The sequence below is a fragment of the Antennarius striatus genome, chromosome 14 (assembly GCF_040054535.1).
Source record: "Antennarius striatus isolate MH-2024 chromosome 14, ASM4005453v1, whole genome shotgun sequence".
In the NCBI taxonomy this organism is placed as follows: Eukaryota; Metazoa; Chordata; class Actinopteri; order Lophiiformes; family Antennariidae; genus Antennarius; species Antennarius striatus.
Window position 1 is genome coordinate 9,179,839 of NC_090789.1, and position 20,125 is coordinate 9,199,963.

The 20,125-nt window shown below is 41.2% G+C and overlaps 1 protein-coding gene across 1 annotated transcript; it reads left to right on the plus strand.

Moving 5' to 3' along the window:
- Positions 1–1,289: 1,289 nt before the first annotated feature.
- Positions 1,290–19,500, plus strand: dlgap3 (discs, large (Drosophila) homolog-associated protein 3). Its single transcript, XM_068333786.1, has 11 exons — positions 1,290–2,378; positions 10,328–10,542; positions 11,421–11,523; positions 11,601–11,817; positions 12,825–13,363; positions 13,881–13,975; positions 14,739–14,958; positions 15,765–16,059; positions 16,142–16,233; positions 16,423–16,569; positions 17,235–19,500. The coding sequence occupies exons 1-11, from the start codon at positions 1,290–1,292 to the stop codon at positions 17,550–17,552; spliced, it is 3,330 nt and encodes a 1,109-aa protein (XP_068189887.1). The 3' UTR covers positions 17,553–19,500.
- The last annotated feature ends 625 nt before the right edge of the window (positions 19,501–20,125 follow it).

Consider the following 20,125-nt stretch of genomic DNA (forward strand, 5'->3'; position numbering starts at 1 on the left):
TACAATCAATGGCAAAGATGTGCAAATTTGCTTTGACACTTGCCCTCCAATCTCCCCTACTTTAGGTTGCAGTAATCAATAAACGCACTGCTTTCATTCTGTGTGAATCATGTAAATGATCAGAAACCAAAAGAATGGATGTAGAAAAAAAGAGACGTGACAAGAACAAGGAATGCTTGCACGATGTATGTAAAGATAAACAGGAGCGGGGAGCAAGATGTGTTAAATGAAGGAAGCTGAATCGACACTTGAAGCAAACAAGAAAGAAAAGCTAATATTCTTGATTTATCAGCAAGGACGTCTCTGAGATGAATGAGAAAAAGACAGTATGTGGTCGCTTATTGTAGCCCTTGGGATGAATGGTAGATATTGCACTACTTGGCTTAGGTTGCATAAAAAATGAAGCGCAAAATCAATAAAAATGTTAATCGAAAAAGGAAAGAAAAAAAACATTGTTTTCCCTTTCCTGTTTGGTGAGCTTTTTGATAGAAGAGAGAACCAAACCTGTTATCAATCTACAAGGTCTACTTCTTTTTCTTGTGATTCATTTGTAAGTCAAGCCATTAATTATGTTCCACTGCACGTCTCACCTCTGCGTCTGTCACAGTCATAGATTCAAAGAAATATCAAACAAATTAATTATTCCTGTACTCATTCTCATTTTTATAAGATTATGGTGCTGTTGACATGTAAAAGCCAGAGTGCACATGAACTATTTTCACCCATTATAGCAACACAACAGTCAGGCTCATTAATGATGAGAGAACAACTCATTTGCGGTTAATCATAATAATCAATCCTTTAATAATCCACATAGAGAAACGTCTTCTTTGCACACACACACACACACACACACACACCCAGGGGGGGTGTTTCGGGGGGGGGGGGTCTTGTACGTATGCAGATAGTGGGAGGTAGAACAGTGGGCCGCACCATGAGCAACTTGTCAGCCTTGCTCAAGGACATCTTAGTGGTCAGAAGGTGGACTTGCACTTCCCACTTCCAGTTCACACTCCTACCTTTTTGTCGACATAGGTTTTGAACTGGCCACCCTCCGGTCTTCCGGTCTGACCCAGTGGACTGACCTACTGCTGCCCCTTACTAGACCGAATGCTAGATTCTATTAATTGATAAATAATTTCTACCATAAATTAAGTGTATTTACTGTTGTGTCCTGAAATGCAAGATCTCAATGGTTACTTTTTTTGCCTGCAGGTGAAACCGGTGCAGCCCTGTCACGCACACAGCGCCCCCTTTCGGCCCGGACAGCCCACCATGGTCCGGCGCCAATGAAAGGGTACCATGTCAGCCGTAGCATGTCTCAGCATTCCTCCGGTGGTGGCGGAGGGGGGCCCTGCCACTGTGCGCCTGAGGACTGTGATGGCCCAGGCCGAGACTACTACCAAGGTCATGGCGATGGCCACTATTATCCTTCAGGAGGTCCAGCTGATGCCCTGGCACTGGAGAGACACCATTCCCACCCACACTCTCATTCACATAGCCACTCTGGGGGCGGGACCTTCCCCCGCTCCCATCCCAGCCAGCACCCATCTCTTCCATCATTTGACTCTTGCGAGGAGTGCTTGTCCTCTAGCCATGGAGGGAAGATGCATCGCATACCCCCAAATCTAATAGACCAATTTGAGAAGCAGGCCCCCTTTCATCCTGATGGCTTCCACACACTGCAGTATCAGCGTAGCACCAGCGGGGGTGCAGAACAGCGCAGTGAAAGCCCCTCACGTATCCGCCACCTGGTCAACTCTGTGCAGCGTCTTTTTGCTAAGTCTCATTCCCTGGAGGCACCATCCAAACGAGAGTACAATGGAACAAGGGGAGGTGGAGACTACCGTGGTGAGAGAGGAGGCCACAGGAGTGGAGGGGAGGATGGTGGAGGTCACTACTCAGGTCACCAGTCACGCTCCACCAGGAGGAACAAATCTCGAGAGCGTAGCAAGAGTGGAGACTCAAGGCATGAGTCAGGCAGACGCCACCGCAGCAGGACAGCAGGATGGTGGAGCTCTGACGACAACCTGGACAGTGATAGCAGCTTCCTGGTAAGCGCAGGCAGACGGGGGTATCCCAGTGGACATGAGAGCCTGGATGCAGCCATCCAGGAGCTAACCATGAAGAGGCCCAAGGAGCGCGTGGGGGGGCATGGACCCACCGAGTGTGTGGCTTGTACCACAATGGCTCTGGCTGGGAACGAAGGAGGGGGACATCATGGGCACCATGGGCACTCCCTGAAAAGAAGCACATGGTCAGCCATGACAGTGAGTCAGGCCAGGGAGGTGTACCCTTCCAGCAGGGGAGGAGGCTACGACAAAGCCCTTGTGCCTGTGGAGACTAAGCTGAAGGAGCGAACCTTCCACTACCTACAGGTGTGTGTGCATGTCAACCATTTTGTGTATGAGTGTGTGTGTTAAGAATCGAGTAAAGTAAACGGGTATGTATGATGCACATCAGGAAATAAAGACTATTCTTTCCATTTGAAGTGACTCTACCAGTCTCACGCAGGTTGTTCATGACCGCCAGCATGACCAAGTTCAAATCTTCCGTGATGTATACCTTCATCAATCTAGACCCATTATTTCCATTGATAGAAGGGTTTGTAATGCTCTTCACAATCTTCAGGTCTTTTCCTAGTTTTGTTGAGAAGACGAAAAAGAAGAATATATTTGTTCGTATGTGATTGCTTGACCAGCAGAAAGGCTTGCAGATAATACAGCACAATTTCACAATGCAGACTGATCTAAATGTGTCCAAATATTAGCTAAAAACCAGGTTGCTTGTGTTGTTAGTCAGTTTATGTAAGACTACTCAGTTCAAATCCTTCTTGATGGCACACACTCAAAAATGTAGTCTGATTTACCCCATAACTGGATTTAGGATTTAGATTTAACCAAAGAACTAATTACTGTTCATTTATACAGGTGTGTGTGTGTGTGTGTGTGTGTGTGTGTGTGTGTGTGTGTGTGTGTGTGTGTGTGTGTGTGTGTGTGTGTGTGTGTGTGTGTGTGTGTGTGTGTGTGTGTGTGTGTGTGTGTGTGTGTGTGTTTTGCTTTGTAGAACACATAATGAGCTGCATCATCAAGCACTGAAGAGACAGTGTTAGTCACTAATGCATTTCAAGAGACTGGTTGCTATAACTGGGTTATTAGAGCCCGTTTTAGAAAATGATGAACATCTAGGTCCTGGGGGGTGACTTGGTCATTATCTAAGGTGGAACCTTACCCCCCCCCCCCATTGAACACCACTACAGCAGGGAGTTCATCCCAGTGCCTTATACACCACTTTCTTAAGGGAGTGTCATGTTAGTTCTTCCCTCATGAGGGTTTGTCTTCACCATAGTGTAAACTACCAGTGTCCTTATTGTGTGACAGTAACAATCAATATTCCCTGTAATTTTTCATGTATCTGGGCAAACACGCAAGCTTCCTGAGTGCATTGAGGACTACTGTGAGCAACATTAGATGTGCACGCTGTGGCCACACACCAGTATATCACTTCAAAACCTTGGATCTTAGAAAGACACTTATTATTAAAAGAATCAAACTACAGTAGCAATTTTCATTAGTTTAATTTTAATTGAAGTGATTTGGCCCACTTGAAATGAAAAAGACAAAAATCTTGTTCCTCATGAGAGATGTGTAGTACGTTATATGTGAGGGTCCTGCTTTGGCCTTGATGAGGTCTATTTGTGGAAGAAATGATACATACTGTGTACACCTTTCAGACATAACATTCTGTTCACATTAAAACATTCACATTTTGCACAATGATGTGTGCTGTTGCTTGTGATACAGTGTAAATGCCTGTAACTCTTTGTCTGTAAAATATCTAATGACTCCTTTTTTATTAGCATTTCTGCTATCCATAAATTATCTAGTAATGACAGCATTTAATGATTAATATCCATAAATAAAAAATCTTAATAAATATCATTAGAATATGCACAAATCTGACTTAAATTGTACCTTATTGTTTCACGTGGTTGTACACTTTGTCCAGGTTAATGGCTTTGTCTACTTCTTGCTTTGAACTTTCTCAAAAGGAAAAAATCTCAAACAACCAATCCATCGGAAAAGAACTGTAATTCTTTTTACTTTTGTTTGGTAAGTGGATTGTGTCGCTGATCGTTCGTCTCCAATCATTAACAAGCTAACCTGCAAGGCGTGTACAGCAGGGTGCAAATATAGGACTGTCAATGCTTCAATGCTCTGATTGGATGCGTTGTGCAAATGAACCTCATCACATCATTGGCTGGACATCTGTAACTCACTGAGTTACAATGAAAAATGGTACAGAAGACAATACTATTGGTCAAATTAATTAGCTAAGATTAGATCTAATATTAGATATTACTGTGTCTGAAGTGGTCATTTGGGGATGGTGGTCACAATGAAGTCTCAAATGACCCCCCACACACACACAAAAGCTCTGTGTGTCTCATAAACATAATTTAGCAGTGATTATACAAAATGGTATCTCTTTTACAGTGCAGTAGAGTCAACTCAAGCTTTATTTCAAGCATTTCTGAAGCCCGGCAGAGTGTTTCAAGTTCACTGGTTGATCCCTGTGCCTTTTTTAAAATAAATTATTTTGCTGGTGAGGTTCGGGTTGATTCGTGGTATCTTAAGTTGACTTACAGATTGTAAATATCATGAATAGAGCATGTTGTACCCAACATTTTATTTCTGCTATAATGTTTTTGGAGCCAGTAAGTTAACTTAAGTATCTTAAGTTGACTTAAAGATTGTAAATATCATGAATAGAGCATGTTGTACCCAACATTTTATTTCTGCTATAATGTTTTTGGAGCCAGTAAGAGGAAACCCAAGCACACACCCCTTAACATTCTCATTCAACAAGACTGCTTTTCACAGGAAGTATCAAAAAGGCAAAATGTGAAACTTGAGACCCACTGCTCGGAAGGTTAAATGTCCACATGAGAGACTAGATGGAATGTCTTTATTTTGTGCTGTGAGTCAGCAGCAGTAATTCACACCCACACAGTGATTATTTAATGTGTCCTTGCAGCATTATCTCTGTACACAACACATGCACTCCGGTCTGTCCCCTTTGTCCTGTATTGTATAGGTGAATTTCATAAAAAGGGAAGCTAATGGATGATACTGTACTTACACACTTATTTGAAAGGGTGCACACACAAACAAGCTTACACAAACCCCCAGCTGCCCTGAAGTAGTGCTGCCATGCGGGCAACAGACATGGTAGGTAGCCGCAAGAAACCCTGGTGTTTTTCCAACTCGCATCCTTTAGACACAGCTGAGGTCTGCTGATAGAAGAGACCAAGCGTCCTGCGTTCTCTGTGCTACTGTTTTCAAAGGACAAACCTCACACAGGTTCCCTATGTGCCTTAGACTACATAACATTCACACCCTAGGACTTGAAATAAACTTTCCAAATGCAATTTTTTTCTCAAATCTCCAGGCATCCCCTGCAGGTATGAGAGATGGGGAGGAGCCTTTGATTGGAATGGATTTTTGTCCTCAGTCCAGATGCGCTTGACTCCGTGCCTTCCTGGAGATGCACATAGATTTACTCATGCCTTTTCCACCAGAAGGACAAACAACAGAGAGGCGTCGTCACTGAAAACTTGTTGTCTTGGAATAAAATTGATCGATAGCTATGAGACAATTGGGGTAAAAATGTAGTATGTAAAACTTAACATCCATAAAGTAGCCATTCGGACAAAGTAAGCAACTGGCTGGTCAGCCTGTAGCATGTAGAACACTTAGCAACTGAAGACTAAAATATTTAATGTTAATATGTTGCTTATGAAAAAATGAATGAGTAGATCAATCAGATGGCTACACATATAAGTGTAAATTTACTGATTTATGGTATACGTAACAAGTTTAATGCTTGCCTCTTTTTTCTGTTACTGATTGATTGAAAGATTGATTTCAAGTCAAACGTTTAGAGTTTTAATGTGTTTACCTTCTTTGGAAAATTTTACACTGGACCATTTGCATTTTCAAAACCCCCACATGAGATCTCTTTCAATTTTTAAGAATAAGAAAAGAAATATTGACAATGTAGGAGATATGTTTAATTGCAATCCCACATCTTATGTCTGATCAGATATGGTGATGCAATAATTGAATACTCAGCGATATGACAGACCCATCAGAGTAACCACATAAACATTTAATGCATACTGAAAGTACTGTATATAAAATGCTTCATTTACTTCAATTTCTGTAATTAATGAAAGTCCTGCAGCGTAATCCATTTAGATTCACCTCAGTAACTCTTCAGATAAGAACAAAATTGTGCCAATGCCACATTTGTAATTGGATTAAAACTAAGTATTTTAAGTGTGTTAACAAATACGTGCTATCTGAAGCCAGACCAAAATACAGTATGAAATTGGCTGTAGGGGGTGACCATGTTGTATCATCATGCCATATGTATGATAGAGGGTGGATATTCCCAGAGACCTGCAGTGCACCCTTTGGATGGTGTAAATTATCAACGGAGGATTAGTACAGTGTTAGGGATTTTAGAGGTCTGGCAACATGCAGGAAGGGCCCATATCAAACTCTGGCTTTAGGATAGGCAGGTCTGGATTAGATTTGACATCTACTCGAATGTCGAGTCACTGCAAGTCACACGGCATGTGAGATGGCAGGCTAACATCACAGCAGAGTGGATGACTCACAGTGCGCCATCGCATTCAGGAGTCCTGCCAGCTGCCTGCTGGGTAGTCCATGATCAAGTTAATCATGCATGTGGAACTGTCTTCTAATTATGTTACTTTATTTTGCTTATATATTTGCCTTAGTTAAATTTAGTTATTGAAGAAATAGGTCATTCTTTTAATTTTATTCCCATTATCTATTGAAAAATTGCAGAGAAATAAAAGTGAAGTACCACTGGTGTTCCCTGAAACCACCAGTGTTACGGTAAAATAATAATACTGAAGACAAAAAAAAAATGGGGCCAGGTCAGGAAAATGTCCAAATCAAACGTCTGTGTAGGTTCTCAGTCATCCAGGTCATGGTTATCCAAAAGCTGTGAGTCGATCCACTGGACGTTCTTAACGTCCAGTCGATCCACTGAACGTTCTTAATGTCCAGTCGATCCACTGGACGCCCAGTCGATCCACTGAACGTTCTTAACGTCCAGTGGATCGACTCAACAGCTTTTGGATGTCCAAATCAAACAGACTCAAGACCATGACATGGTGCTCATGGAAAGTGGATGAATTATTACCAAATACATAAAATATGTCCAGGTCAAGCCCCATTTTAAACAGTAAGACACACCAAAAATGTGTAATGCAATATTTCTGAACCATGTATCTTCATTTGATGCCAATATTAAATATAATCTGAACAGCATCACAGGGTCTGGCCTGAATTAATGCTAGTTTGTTTCAATTTGTGCATTTATGACCACAAAAAACTTTGAATGAGAAAGTAGTTCTTGAGTACATTCTGTTATCAGTCAGGAGAATATACAGTATAGTCGTACTCCCACGCTGCCCACAAGCCTTTTGTAACATTGGCATGTATACAATATACAAGTGAACACTGACAAGTCCACACTGGGTCATCCCTGAATTTTGCAGCAAAAAGGCAAGAAAAAAAGTTGAAGTGAAAATTAAAGGAACATCGAAAACACATGGACCCTCACAAGTCTGAATTATTGTCGACAGAGGCAGAGACACAATGTGCAAGGATTTGTCCCATGGTATCAGCACTAATCATGTTGTGCTGTATCTGAATCTGTGCTCTCCATTCGCTAGGACTCTTCCTTTCGACAACCTGTGTCTGATAGATAAGGAATGATAAATATGAGAATTTGGAGTAGAAATGAAACGAAGACAGAAACAGGCAGAGAGTAAGAGACAAAGATCGAGGGGGTAAAGAGCAAGTCAGAGAGATGCAGAGATGGCAAAGCGAGCTTTGGGATAGAGGGGAGATAAAGGAGGTGATGGTAGCCAGGGGCAAAGCAAGAGGAGAAAGAGCGCTATGAGGAAATGAGTGATAGTAGAGGGCCAGGGGGATCTGGAGATTAAGCTGAATTGTCTTTAAAGTGATGACCTTAAAAACACATACTCAACTGGGTGCCAAACCCTGGGGCCTAAAGTGAATGTGTGTGACAGTGTTTCAATATGTGTAGGTGTTTTCATTCGGTCATGTGTTTGTGTGAAACTAAGCACCTCACAGCATTACCAAAAATGAAGAAAAAAAAAACCTGTCAGGTCTTTCAGCACAGGCAGCTGCTTTAGCTTCCTGTTTGATGGCATAAAGCTGTCATTGGAACAAGTAGAATCACACACACACACACACACACACACACACACACACACACACACACACACACACACACACACACACACACACAAACAGACATTTACATATCCTCTTTAGAGCTTCCCTACAATATTAAAATTCAGCACACATGATTGATGGTTACCCTCATCTGCTGTGATGCTAATTAAAGCTGCACTTGTAGTTTTTTTGCATTTACAGTGGAATTAAACTACGATGTGTAATGTGAAAGGCATCAGTCACACTGACAAACACAAAAAATGCACTTTCACCTCCAGCTCTACTGAGATTTTCTTTTTCTTTTTTTTGCCTGAACATGTAACGGTACTGAATTTAAATGTTTGTATAAATTCATCATTCCAGTGGTATCCTGTCTTGATTCCATATTATTTTTATGAGAAGGTTAAAAAGCCAGTAACAGAAACATGTCTTCAAATTGGTAGACAGAGTGAGATTGGGGACTTAGCTACCAAGCAGGACAAGATCGTGTGACACTTATGGCAAAAGAGCCTGGTTGCCATGTGGTATTGAACATCAAACAGGACACTAGCTCTGCTGTGTTATACATTGAGCATGTGATCCATTGTCAGACACTGTGGCACTCTGCTGCCATTTGTGTGTTCAATATAAAGAAACAAAAGCAGTATTGTAAAATAGTATTGAACCGAATATTGTATGTATGTTTCTGGCTGAGAATGTCAAAACATTAGATCACATCTGAAAATAAATTAGAATGTGACCAAAGGTCACAAATAAGTCATGTTAGAGAATATATACATATTAGAGGTAAGATCTTACACCCAAACCTGAGTTCGGGCCCGACCTGACATGAAATCCAGGTCGGGTCGGGCTCAAAAAGTCAACAATTACTTTCGGGTCGGGTCGGGCTTCAGTATCTTCAGGCTTGGGTCGGGTCAGGCTGGATTTTTTAGGCCTCTAATACCTCTAATATATATATATAGTATATCAGTATATCAATAAATATTCACTGCCTGGATTTTGTCTGAAGATACGGATTTTTCCCCTGACAAACTAAGACAAATGGCATGCTGGTTACCCGATTCGGCAGGAAAGGCACAGTGGTCAACACAACAGTGCTGGTGTGCTGGTTAAAGAGTTATAAAAGCATTCATGAAGAAATGAAACGTCACTCATATATGACTCACATAGTGGGTCAATCTATTTTTACATTCTTTATTTGTGTTGACTGTTCCTGCGAGTGAATTTCTCATTTTGTTTCCTCATCATTCTCATTTGTTCATCCGTCTTCCTGCTTTCTGCTGGCTTTAGTTTCTCTTGTCATCACCCTATGCATCTGTCTGTCTCTTCCTGTTTCATGTATGTCTACATTTTTCCTGCCATTTTGTGTCTTAGTTAATTTTGTCTCTGCCTGCTGCTGCTAGCTTACACTGTTTTTCCTTCTCTATGTCAGTGTATCTCCAGCTGTCAGAGTTTCTCTCTCTTTGTAAGTCCCTGTGTCCCTTTCTCTCTTGTTTCAACATTATTTACAATGTATGCATACGTGTGCATGTGTGTGTGTGTGTGTGTGTGTGCGTGCGTGCGTGTGTGTATGTGTGTGTGTGCGTGCGTGCGTGCGTGCGTGCGTGTGTGTGTTTGTAGTTTCATTGTGCACATGAGCATGCTGGAGCTATCTGTGTTTGTGTGTTTTTTATGGGATGTGTGTGTGCTGTTACTATTTTGTATCCTGGTGTGGTGTGAAATATATTAGAATAATGCAATTATGAATGAATTACTCTGAAAAATCTTTTAGACTTTAATAATAGCAGCAGTACAATTCTTAAATTAAGTAAGTTCATTTCAATTATGATCAATTGCTTTTCCTTAAACAGATGGAGTAGAAGATGAATGCTCTCTGTTATTTATCACACTAATAAAAAAATCAGACTGACCCTGTACTCTGTGGTTGGAGACTTAAACTTGCTTCACTCATCTTAGTCTTAATTAATCACTCCTCATATCTTTTCGTGCTTACCTATGACAATGTGAATGTGAATGTGCCTCAGGTCCCATCCGAAGACTGGGGAGGTGGTTACGGTGGTGGCGGTGCAGTCGACAGTGGGGGGGAGATTCCATGCCGTCGAATGCGGAGCGGAAGCTACATCAAGGCCATGGGCGATGACGACAGCGCTGACTCAGACACCAGCCCAAAAGCCTCACCAAAATCCAACCTCATTGCCCAGAGGGACGCCTTTAGACGATCTATCAGCATGGATCAAAGGTCAGATGTCACACGTGGAATTTTGAAATGTTAGTTAGCCACATGCAATGCATTTACTAAAATTATCACTAGTGATGGTATGAACAGGACAGTACCTTTTAAAATTAACCATAGAATAAGAGTACAATGCAATGAGTCTACACTAAAAGAGTCTAAACTAAATTTAAACAGAGAGAGAGTGCACAATGAAATAAAACAGGTGAGTCTGACACTTTTTGTTGCTGTTTTGGCCATACTGTATCCAAAAGAATCTGGAGCTGTAATTGGCATGTACAGTGCGGGGCTGTGATTTCATTTGGGTTTTCAAAAGATTACACTTAAGAACCCATGTTCAGCCTCCAAATCAGCGTTCTTGTGTAAAGAAAATGTAACAAAGTTTACCATTTTTTGAATTAAATGTCTGTCATGAAAACTTTCCAGCAGACTCCATAGAGAATGGTGTTAACTACCTTCCCTCAAGGAACTTATCAATGTTTGGGTTTTTTTTTATAGGACTGCAGGTTTACTGTGAACGTTGCACAATTAAAATAGCATAAAATAAAAAATATAAAAATGTAGCACAATCCATTATAGATTTAAATTCTTCATTCAAATCTTTGACTTGTTCCTAGATCACAACTGTGAACCACAGAATCTTAAGATGATCAGTTATAATCATTCAATTTACAATTATCAAATAAAGAATAGCAGCTATGTCTTTGTAATATAGAAATGGCTGTTTTCATGTAGCTGACTTCATGCACATGCTTTCTTTAACATTGTTATAAATGAATCTGCTCAATACAAAGAATATCAGGTATGTAGATAATATTGATGGTGTAACAAACTAGCTGTTACAGTCATCAGTAAAGGTGATTATATATATTTTTTCTTTCCAGGTACTCATGTAAGCAGTGTACAGACTCTTACCCCAACAGCCGGACTACACCCAAAACCCATACCCGTTCCCGTAGTTACACCCGCTCTCTAACCAGTTCACAGGTAACAAATAAGGGTTTTTCTGCAAATGTGTTTTGTATATATTTCTGCTATTTAATGCATTTGTCCCCTTCACTCAGCTGGGGGAGACGCTGAATCGTCAGTTTGAGTCGGTGTGTGAAACCATGTTTGGGGAGGTGGAGTCTCAAGCGGTTGAGGCCCTGGATCTTCCAGGTGTGTTCCGCACCCGCAGCCACAGCTACGTCCGTGCTATCCAGGCCGGCTGCTCCCAAGACGATGACTGCCTCTCCGTCTTCTCCATGGCAGGGCCCCAGGGAAGCATCAAGGGCGGGGCAGGTGAGTTTGTGTGTGGTTTGATAAATGGAGTCTGTGTGAGACCTAGCTTAACTAGAATCTGCAAAACACTCCCTCGTTGCCCTGCTGCATGCGAGGCATATCTTGTTTTACATTTAAATCAGAAACAAAATACTGTTTTGATCCCAGGGAATGAAATTACTGAACCCTTTTGTCTTCTCTTTTCCTTTAGTCTGTGTGTTGCATTATCTCTTTTCCTCTGTCATCTCCGTCTCATTTCTGTATCTCATCCTACATATAACCCTTTTCTGTGTGAGTAATACGTTCATGAATGCTCATGACTATGTTTAAAGCATAAAGTCTCTAGTTTCTGTCTCTCTATGTGCAGTGTGTATCTTCTTGGAGTAGAATCAAACTGTTTCCACGGTTTCATTCCTTAATGTTTGTTTTTTTTTCATTGTTTTTAATAAGCTTAATTTTTGTATTCCTGGTCTCATTTTAACCTGATGTATGATATGTTCACAATTATTTGTGTATGTGTGTTTGTATGCATGTGCGTAGGCACTTATATAGATCATTTTTAAACCTGTTCAATATTTATCAATATCAGGTGTTAATTTCCTGATGATATTATCAATACTTTTGGAGAGAGAGAACGTCTCACTTTAATATTTCTCTCCGAGAATCACCATATCTTTGACAGAAGTTAAGTCAACATTAAGGATGAACATTTTGGTTTGTCGCTTCTGCCAAGCTTTTCCGCTACTTCATTACCTCACTGATTTTGGATAAACAGAAGTAGCATCCTTAACTGTGTCTGGCACAGCTTGTGTCTATATGATTTTTTTTAATGATTTTATCGCTTCTTTTCCTTCTCTGTTACTTCACCCTTTTTTTACATCAACAAATCCCCATGTTGTCACCACCACCCAGTTTGTCGCTTTTGTAAGTATCCACCTCCACTGCTTCCTGCTAATGTAGCACCCATGTTGCTTTTAACACTCCTCTATGCCTCTTTCTTCCTTTCTCCCTCTTTTCTGTTGCTTTAGTCTTTCCTTATCGAAAAGGGGCTCCTCCCCCACTCCCTCCTCGCATGTCCAAGTCTTCACTCTCTGTACGAGCGCAAAGCAGCACTGAGTCCACCCAGGATACCTACTTCCAGAACAGTGCGCAGTTAGCCTCAAGCTCAGGCCCCGGGCGTCCCAAGCAGCACAGCAACTCTGTGGACCTTGGAAGTTCTGATGGCCCCTCAGGTCGCTCCTCCAGAGGAGGTTACTACACCGCCATTGGATCTGGACGTTCTCGACATCACAGTAACTCCGCAGAAAGCCTAGATGGGGTCAGGGGATCACGGGAGTTGGTGCTTTACGGAGGCGGTCCTGGTGTTGGAGTAAGGGCCAAACACAGCAACTCAGCTGATAGTCTGCTGGAGGGGCCGCCAAGGTCGACGCGGGAGAGGGAAGGCAGGGTCAGTGGGAACCTGGGGAAGTCAGTCTCTCTGCCTCAGAACAGTGTTATGCTGAGTAAAGCTGGGAGCCAGGATGAAGGACGTGGTGGAAGAAAATGGAGGCCTTCCATTGCTGTGCAAGTGAGAGAGGACTTTTTTATGTATTAAAATTAATAATTCTTTTCAATCAGTGATTTGATTTTTGATGTACAAATGTCTACCAAAAACTCATAAAATTCCATTGGAATCTGGTTGTTTTGTGTGGGACCATGATACCGCATTGTCCAAAAAGTATTAAAACAAAGATATGTAACAGTTTAAAGCCATAAATCATATATAAGAAACTCAAACCAGAAAATTACCATTTTATTTAACATATATGCATTTTCCTTTATGCAAAAGTTCTAACATAATCTTATAATCATTAATTTGTTCACGTAAAAAGTAATTAAGACATTTCTATTAGTATATACTGTACATCTGTTACTACTGTGTTGGGCCCATTCAGTTATGAGAGTGAGATTCATCTTCTGATTTAAAGAAACAATAAGATGGCATAAATATTAATGTTTAATATAAATCTATTTAAATCACAGCTGTCTGTTCAGTTCTAAATATGCAGTCTGATCGTTGTTTACTGTGTCTCTTTCTGTCACAGGTGGACAGCTCAGAAACTCTGTCAGATTCAGATGCAGAGGGTAAAGCTCTCACAGAGGTCCATTCTATAGGAGTCCAAGTAGAAGATAATAAGAGGTAATAGTAATACAAGTAAAGATGAAAGCAGGGGAAAACTATTTATCTTGAAGTGTACTTTTTTTTACCTGATATTTACCTGCATTATTTATGAACTGTAGCTTGAAACTCAGATATTATACCCTTGTGTATATGCTAATTTAGCTTTTGTTTCAAAATATGTGGCTTTATCAAGAACTTTTGTTAGTTTCAGAGTTATTCATGTGAATAATTTTAATATATAATTTTTTTTTAAATGCTTCATATCCTGGGCACCCAACAGTGCAGTCACCTGTGGTTGATTGCTGGGCTAGCTGCTATTATTTTATTTAACATTTCATCAGAAATCCCAGCTTGAGGCAGGCAACATCTTGTATCAAGAGCATCTTGTTTTCTTGTAACTACAGCCATAACTACTGCAACTCATCATTACTTTCACACTGGGGCCCTTCCCCTAATTATGTCCAGACTCTAATTGTTACACACACATGTACACTAGCACATTCTCTCAAAACACCAAGTAACAATGCCGTCCACCCCTCACAATCATCAATCATTGAATAGACAGAAAGGATGAGAGGAGGTGGGTTGGAGGCATCACTGCAACCACTGCTGTGACATTTGTGCACATGCTGGTGCGTCATGCTACCACAATAGTCTCAATGACCGCAAGCATGACTATCCCTGCTCCAGTATGAATGTGCATATGTCTGTGTACAGATATTATTTGAGAGAGGCTTTTGTGTGTGACCGGATGGCTATGGGCCTGCTTCCTGAATTGCAGGCGGGCTCGTTTCAAGCGCTCAAACAGCGTGACAGCAAGCGTGCAAGCCGACCTGGACCCAGAGGGCTTCCCGGGGCTCAGCATCACAGTTCCAACACAGGATAAGGGTCTGCAGTTTGGCTGTTCATTCCAGAGGCACTCTTCAGAGCCAGAGTCAGCCAGCCAGTATACGGAGTGTCACCGTACCGTTCACACACAGGGACAATGGGCCTATAGAGAGGTACAACACATTCCTCAAAACGTGTCATTCTTGATTTGATGTCTTCTAGTGAAATTAATTTTCTGTTTAAGGGAGGAAAAAACAGTTTTCCCTAAAAGAATGTTTTCAAAGACAGTTATTTATGTCATATGTTTCATATTGTTAATATTATTATGTTATGTATGGTTAATAGTTTGGCTCATGCGTTGTTAGAATTCATGTTTGCTATATAAAAATTTTATTTCTAAATATCAAATCAGTGAAAAAGTATGAGCTTCTGTAAGGCAGCAACGACATGTCAGAGAACAAAAAAAAACAGATTTTGCTGCTACTGGTGTAAATCTCAACTCGGTGCCTTTATCGGAAACATTTTGTTGAAATTTCAATGAGAAATGAAAACCTCATTACCACTGTCATGTGTGTATGATTGGAAGCAAGGAGAAATCTCATTTTGCAGAAATTGAACAAAGTAGAAATAATCTGTTAATTAGTGAATTTCATAATCCTGCTCAGGTTAATTAATAACTTTGGCCACGAGGGGTCAAATTGTTTCCACTTTTGCACTCTTGATGCTCAGTAATGCTGATGCTAGTGGTTGTAACTTCATATTGAAGAAACTTATCTGAAACTGACCAATTCTTAAAAAAGAAATCACAATTTTTTTTTTGTGGGGAAAAAAAGGCTGAAGTCAAAGAAAAAATTTTAGAGAAAAGCATATTCAGTATCACAAAAAGCAGAAAAATGTTCGGGATCAACAGTTTTAGACAATTTAGCCATTAGACTGGGTGAAGTACACCAGTCCACAACTTTTTGTCTTGTTATTCCAGGACCTTATCCAGAGTGGATACACAACTGAGTCCCGCCCAGCAGACCCACGGCCCCACCAGCACTCACACTTACCTCCACGTTCACACTCCCCGCTACCCATCACCTCTGAGAGAGCCTGGGCAGGGACACCATCCCTGGAAGCCCCCCGGAGCCTGCCCGACTCGGGCCGAGCCTCGCCTTGCATGAGAGATGGAGAATTCTTCTTACGCCTCCTGCAGACAGAAGTGGAAAGGATGGAAGACTGGTGCCAGAACATGGAGAGAGAAGCAGAGGAGAATGAACTGCCAGAGGAGAGTGAGTAGGGTGAAAACCATCACGTAGAAAAATGAACAATTCTCACCTTTTTAAAAGTGCTAATGTGCTGTTTGGTCCTCAGTTCTGGAGCTTATTCGAAATGCAGTTGGCAGTGCCCAGATCCTCATGTCTCAGAAAGTCCAGCAGTTCTTCCGCTTGTGCCAACAAAATGTGGTGAGTGCATATGATTACATGTAAAATAAACACACATAAGACATTGCACAGGATTTTCCAAAAGATTCACAGTTGCTAAAGGTATTCTTGGCAGCAACAACAGTATTGCAGAACCTGTCATTTTCCTGTATATCACTCCTATAAATTCCAAAGAAAAAATGACATGCCTCTGTCTCCATACCCTCCCAGGACCCTTCAGCATACCCTCAGCCCACCTCTCAGGACCTGGCAGGCTTCTGGGACCTACTACAGCTCAACATAGAGGATGTCAGGGTCAAGTTTCAGGACCTCCATAGGCTCAAGGATGCCGGTTGGAGGCTTCCACCTGAAAAGAAGGTGAGAGGTCCAGAGGTCCACAGAGTCCTGGTTTCCCTACACCACTCCCCCAGGGCTAAGATGGCAGTGTGCAGACGAGTAGTGCAGATGGTCATACCCTCCGAGCCCTTGCAAACTATCAAAATACAGAACAGCACAAGGATCTGAGCAGCACTGCCCACGAGTGGATGGATTCTTTAACAAATCTGAATGCACTGGTCTTCTACGTTATTGTCTTTAAAGGTTAGGCTACTCACTGATCAACTTTTCCTGACAACAAACTAACAATTCTTTCTCTTTTCTTCTTTCTTTTTTCATTACTGTTTTTATTACCTTTTACCATGACCTTTTTTTCTCCCATTTCATTTCCTTTAACGTCATGTGATGCCGATGCATGCTGAGATACATTTTAATCTTTTATTTTTGTCAATTTTGAATATTTTGTCTGTCATAATGTCTCGGTCTATGATTCTCCCTGGCTTAACTATTACCTTTTTCTTTGCTGGTAATTTTTGCTTTTCATTCCTTTTTATTCTCTTTGTTTCTCCTAACATTTCCACTTTTTTTTGCATGGGATCCCTTTTGTTCAAACCAAACCTTTATTTAATTTTTATTTATTAATTTCCCCACATGATAAATCCACTGTCTGTTTTCACGTTGTATCCACATCTCCACTGTCGGGGTAGGAGGATAAGAAGCTTCCTCCTCCCTTACCAAAGAAGCCAGCGGGCGGGGTGAGTGGAAGCCTCCGGGCTGACAGCAGTGGGGATGGGGTAACTGGAGGAGGAGGAGGAGGTGGGTCTGGCGCCCTGGTGGTTCCTCGTATGGGCGGACATACCCTACCCATGCGGGAGAAGTCCCTGGACCTCGGGGACCGTCAGAGGACAGAAGCCAGGAGGAGACTGCTGCAGACCAAGCGTACTGCCTCCTTCAGGCAGAATTCAGCCACAGAGAGCGCTGACAGCATTGAGATCTACATCCCAGAGGCCCAGACTCGACTTTGAACACTAGTCTCCCACCTACTTCCTCACCTACCCCTGCCCAGCTGACCTGCTCACCAACCTTAGCCTTTCTCTGAGCCCAGTTTTGGATTTTTTTTTAAGGTCATTGCTGTTAATCATCAACTCACCCCTTCAGTAAAGTACTCCATTACACAAATACCACAGCAACAAAGTCATCTCTCTTGTTCATTAAGAAGCAATGTTAGCCATTTTAGTGTCTTGAAATATGGACGTTTTACTGACACTTTGAGGCCTAAAATTGAAATGGTAGCTCGAGTTACAAACTTTTTAAAAGATTTTTCTGGATTTCCTGGTTGACAACTAACAAGAAAGAGTCGACTTTTATTAACGTTGTCAGCAGTGGCTCACGCAGTAGTAGCATGCTTTTATGTTTTCACCTAGCATCTAACCTTCACTACAAAGGGCTCAACAGGCACAAAACCTCCATGTGACGAAGAATCTCATTGTAGATCCCCTGTTTTCATCTCATGGATGCAATCTGACGCAGAATCAACTAAAGATATACCCACAATGTTCACTGATACTATAGTACAGATGAATAAACATGGACGCCCTTCAGACGGTTGGATATCCACAACGAACATCCTCCAGGCATGCAGACACGCTCACACACACTCACTTAATTACAGTTGGCTATTTTCCCCCAGGTGGAATCTGTACATCCAGGCATCGAGTCAAAGAATACAAACTATTTTTCTGTGGCATTCCTTCATTCCTCACATCCATCTACTACCCTCAGCATTCAGCAGGGATGCTGTGTGAATGTCTAAGTGCTATTTGTACATAGTGTGCACACTCATGGTTGCCAAAAGGAGCTTCTGCGTTGTAGCATCACAGCCTTGACAGCTAGAGAGCTCACAGAGAAAAAAAAACCCGTTGCTTTTAATGTAGTCTCTCTGAAGTTTTGAAGGTTCAGGGGTTGTTGGGTTTTTAGGGGAATCTATTTTGGTGGCTTTTCAGGACTTTACTGGCAAGGCAGCCATTTCACTGTGAGACTATAGCACCACCAAGTGGTCAAATGAGGACCCAATTCAACGTTAGGAGTCTGCAGAGAGCTCTCTCCACCTCAGTCAGGAATTACCAGACTCCCTGATGAAACAGCCATGCAAGAAGATCCTTTTTTCCCCTTTGGTTTCTTATAGTTCTTTTTTTCCCCTTTCCTTCTTTTATCTTCTCTCGAATATCTGGAGATGGCTATCCCGTATGTTTGCACTGTTTAGAAGATAAAGCAGCAGGATAGTGGGACAAAATGAAAGGGAAAGAGCTACCAAAGTCTTCGGCAGAATCCGCTTGCCTAACTTAAGTGCAATCCTATCGACTTAACACACCACTGAAGAAAGAGGTAATGAATGGTCAGTCAGTTCAAAGGAAAATAAAAGTAGTAATTTTCAGTATGGTTCATTTCAAGCACCTTCCAAAGAGCTATCAAAGAAAGAAAAAAAACATTAAGAAAATAAGCAGCTTGATAGTATTTGGGAATCATGCTCACATGAAAAAACACTTGTTTATCTATGGAATTATTCTGTATTATTTCTGCACTGTTTTAGGTTTCTCTCCTTAATTTGCCTCTGGAGATCACGCCATGCCATTTCTGCTAAACAAAGTGTAGCATGACTTTAAAAGCTTTGAAGGGGTCTCATTGACATATTTGTCAGAGTAGACATTTATTATTCAAGTGATTTGTACGGATGGTGCATATAGGATTGTCTGTGTGTGTGCAGATGAAGGGCTGAGTGTCATAAGGGACAAGAGATGAAGCCCGATGAATACTAAAAAGTCCAAATTAGCCATTGGAAAGATACATAACACGAATATATAAAAATGCATGATCAGTTTTTTCTTTTTTGTTAGAATGGAATGTTTTGGCAAAACGGAATATTTTAATGGGAGATGTATATTTTATACTATTATCTACATTTCTAGATTAGTAGAGACTACTGAGTACAAAATATGTACAAAAAAGTATATATCAAATGTGAAATATTAAAGTGTTACTCTGATAGATTATAGCTTTGTGTGATACTACAAAGATATGGCATATCCAGACTCATATCCAGTACATATGAAAAACCATTTAAAATAATAATTATATTTAATTTATGAGTGCTGGATCTGGTTCACAGGGTATATAACTGGTGAGAGTGTTTATTGCCACTGTTTATCTATTTGTGGTTCTAACAACATATTCTGCTGTATCCTTTTCCCATTTATCCTCTTTAGAACCAACTACATGTGCCTAACCAGCGATATGTGGAGGTTACCTTTGAACACATACATATATGAAGAAGTGTAAATAGAAACATATTTCAGAGAAAACTGTTGAAGAAATGTTTTACACATACTTACATGTCATTCTTTCTTTCTCACTCACGCTCATGTAATTACACGCAATACACTCATACAGTACAGTTTGGTGAGCTGAGGATTTCATCGCTGCTTTTTGCAGATGATGTGGTCCTATTTGCATCATCAGCTTGTGACCTGCAGAGCTCACTGGTCCGTGAGTGTGAGGTTCAGCATCCCCAAATCCGAGGCCATGGTCCTTAGCAGGAACC

What these genes read in the sequence shown, in the direction of transcription:
- dlgap3 (XM_068333786.1), top strand. Translation starts at nt 1,290, where the DNA reads ATGAAAGGGTACCATGTCAGCCGTAGCATGTCTCAGCATTCCTCCGGT. An exon ending in AAGCATCAAGGGCGGGGCAG is followed by an intron (nt 11,818 to 12,824) that starts GTGAGTTTGTGT and finishes CTGTTGCTTTAG; the next exon opens with TCTTTCCTTATCGAAAAGGG. An exon ending in GACAATGGGCCTATAGAGAG is followed by an intron (nt 14,959 to 15,764) that starts GTACAACACATT and finishes TTGTTATTCCAG; the next exon opens with GACCTTATCCAGAGTGGATA.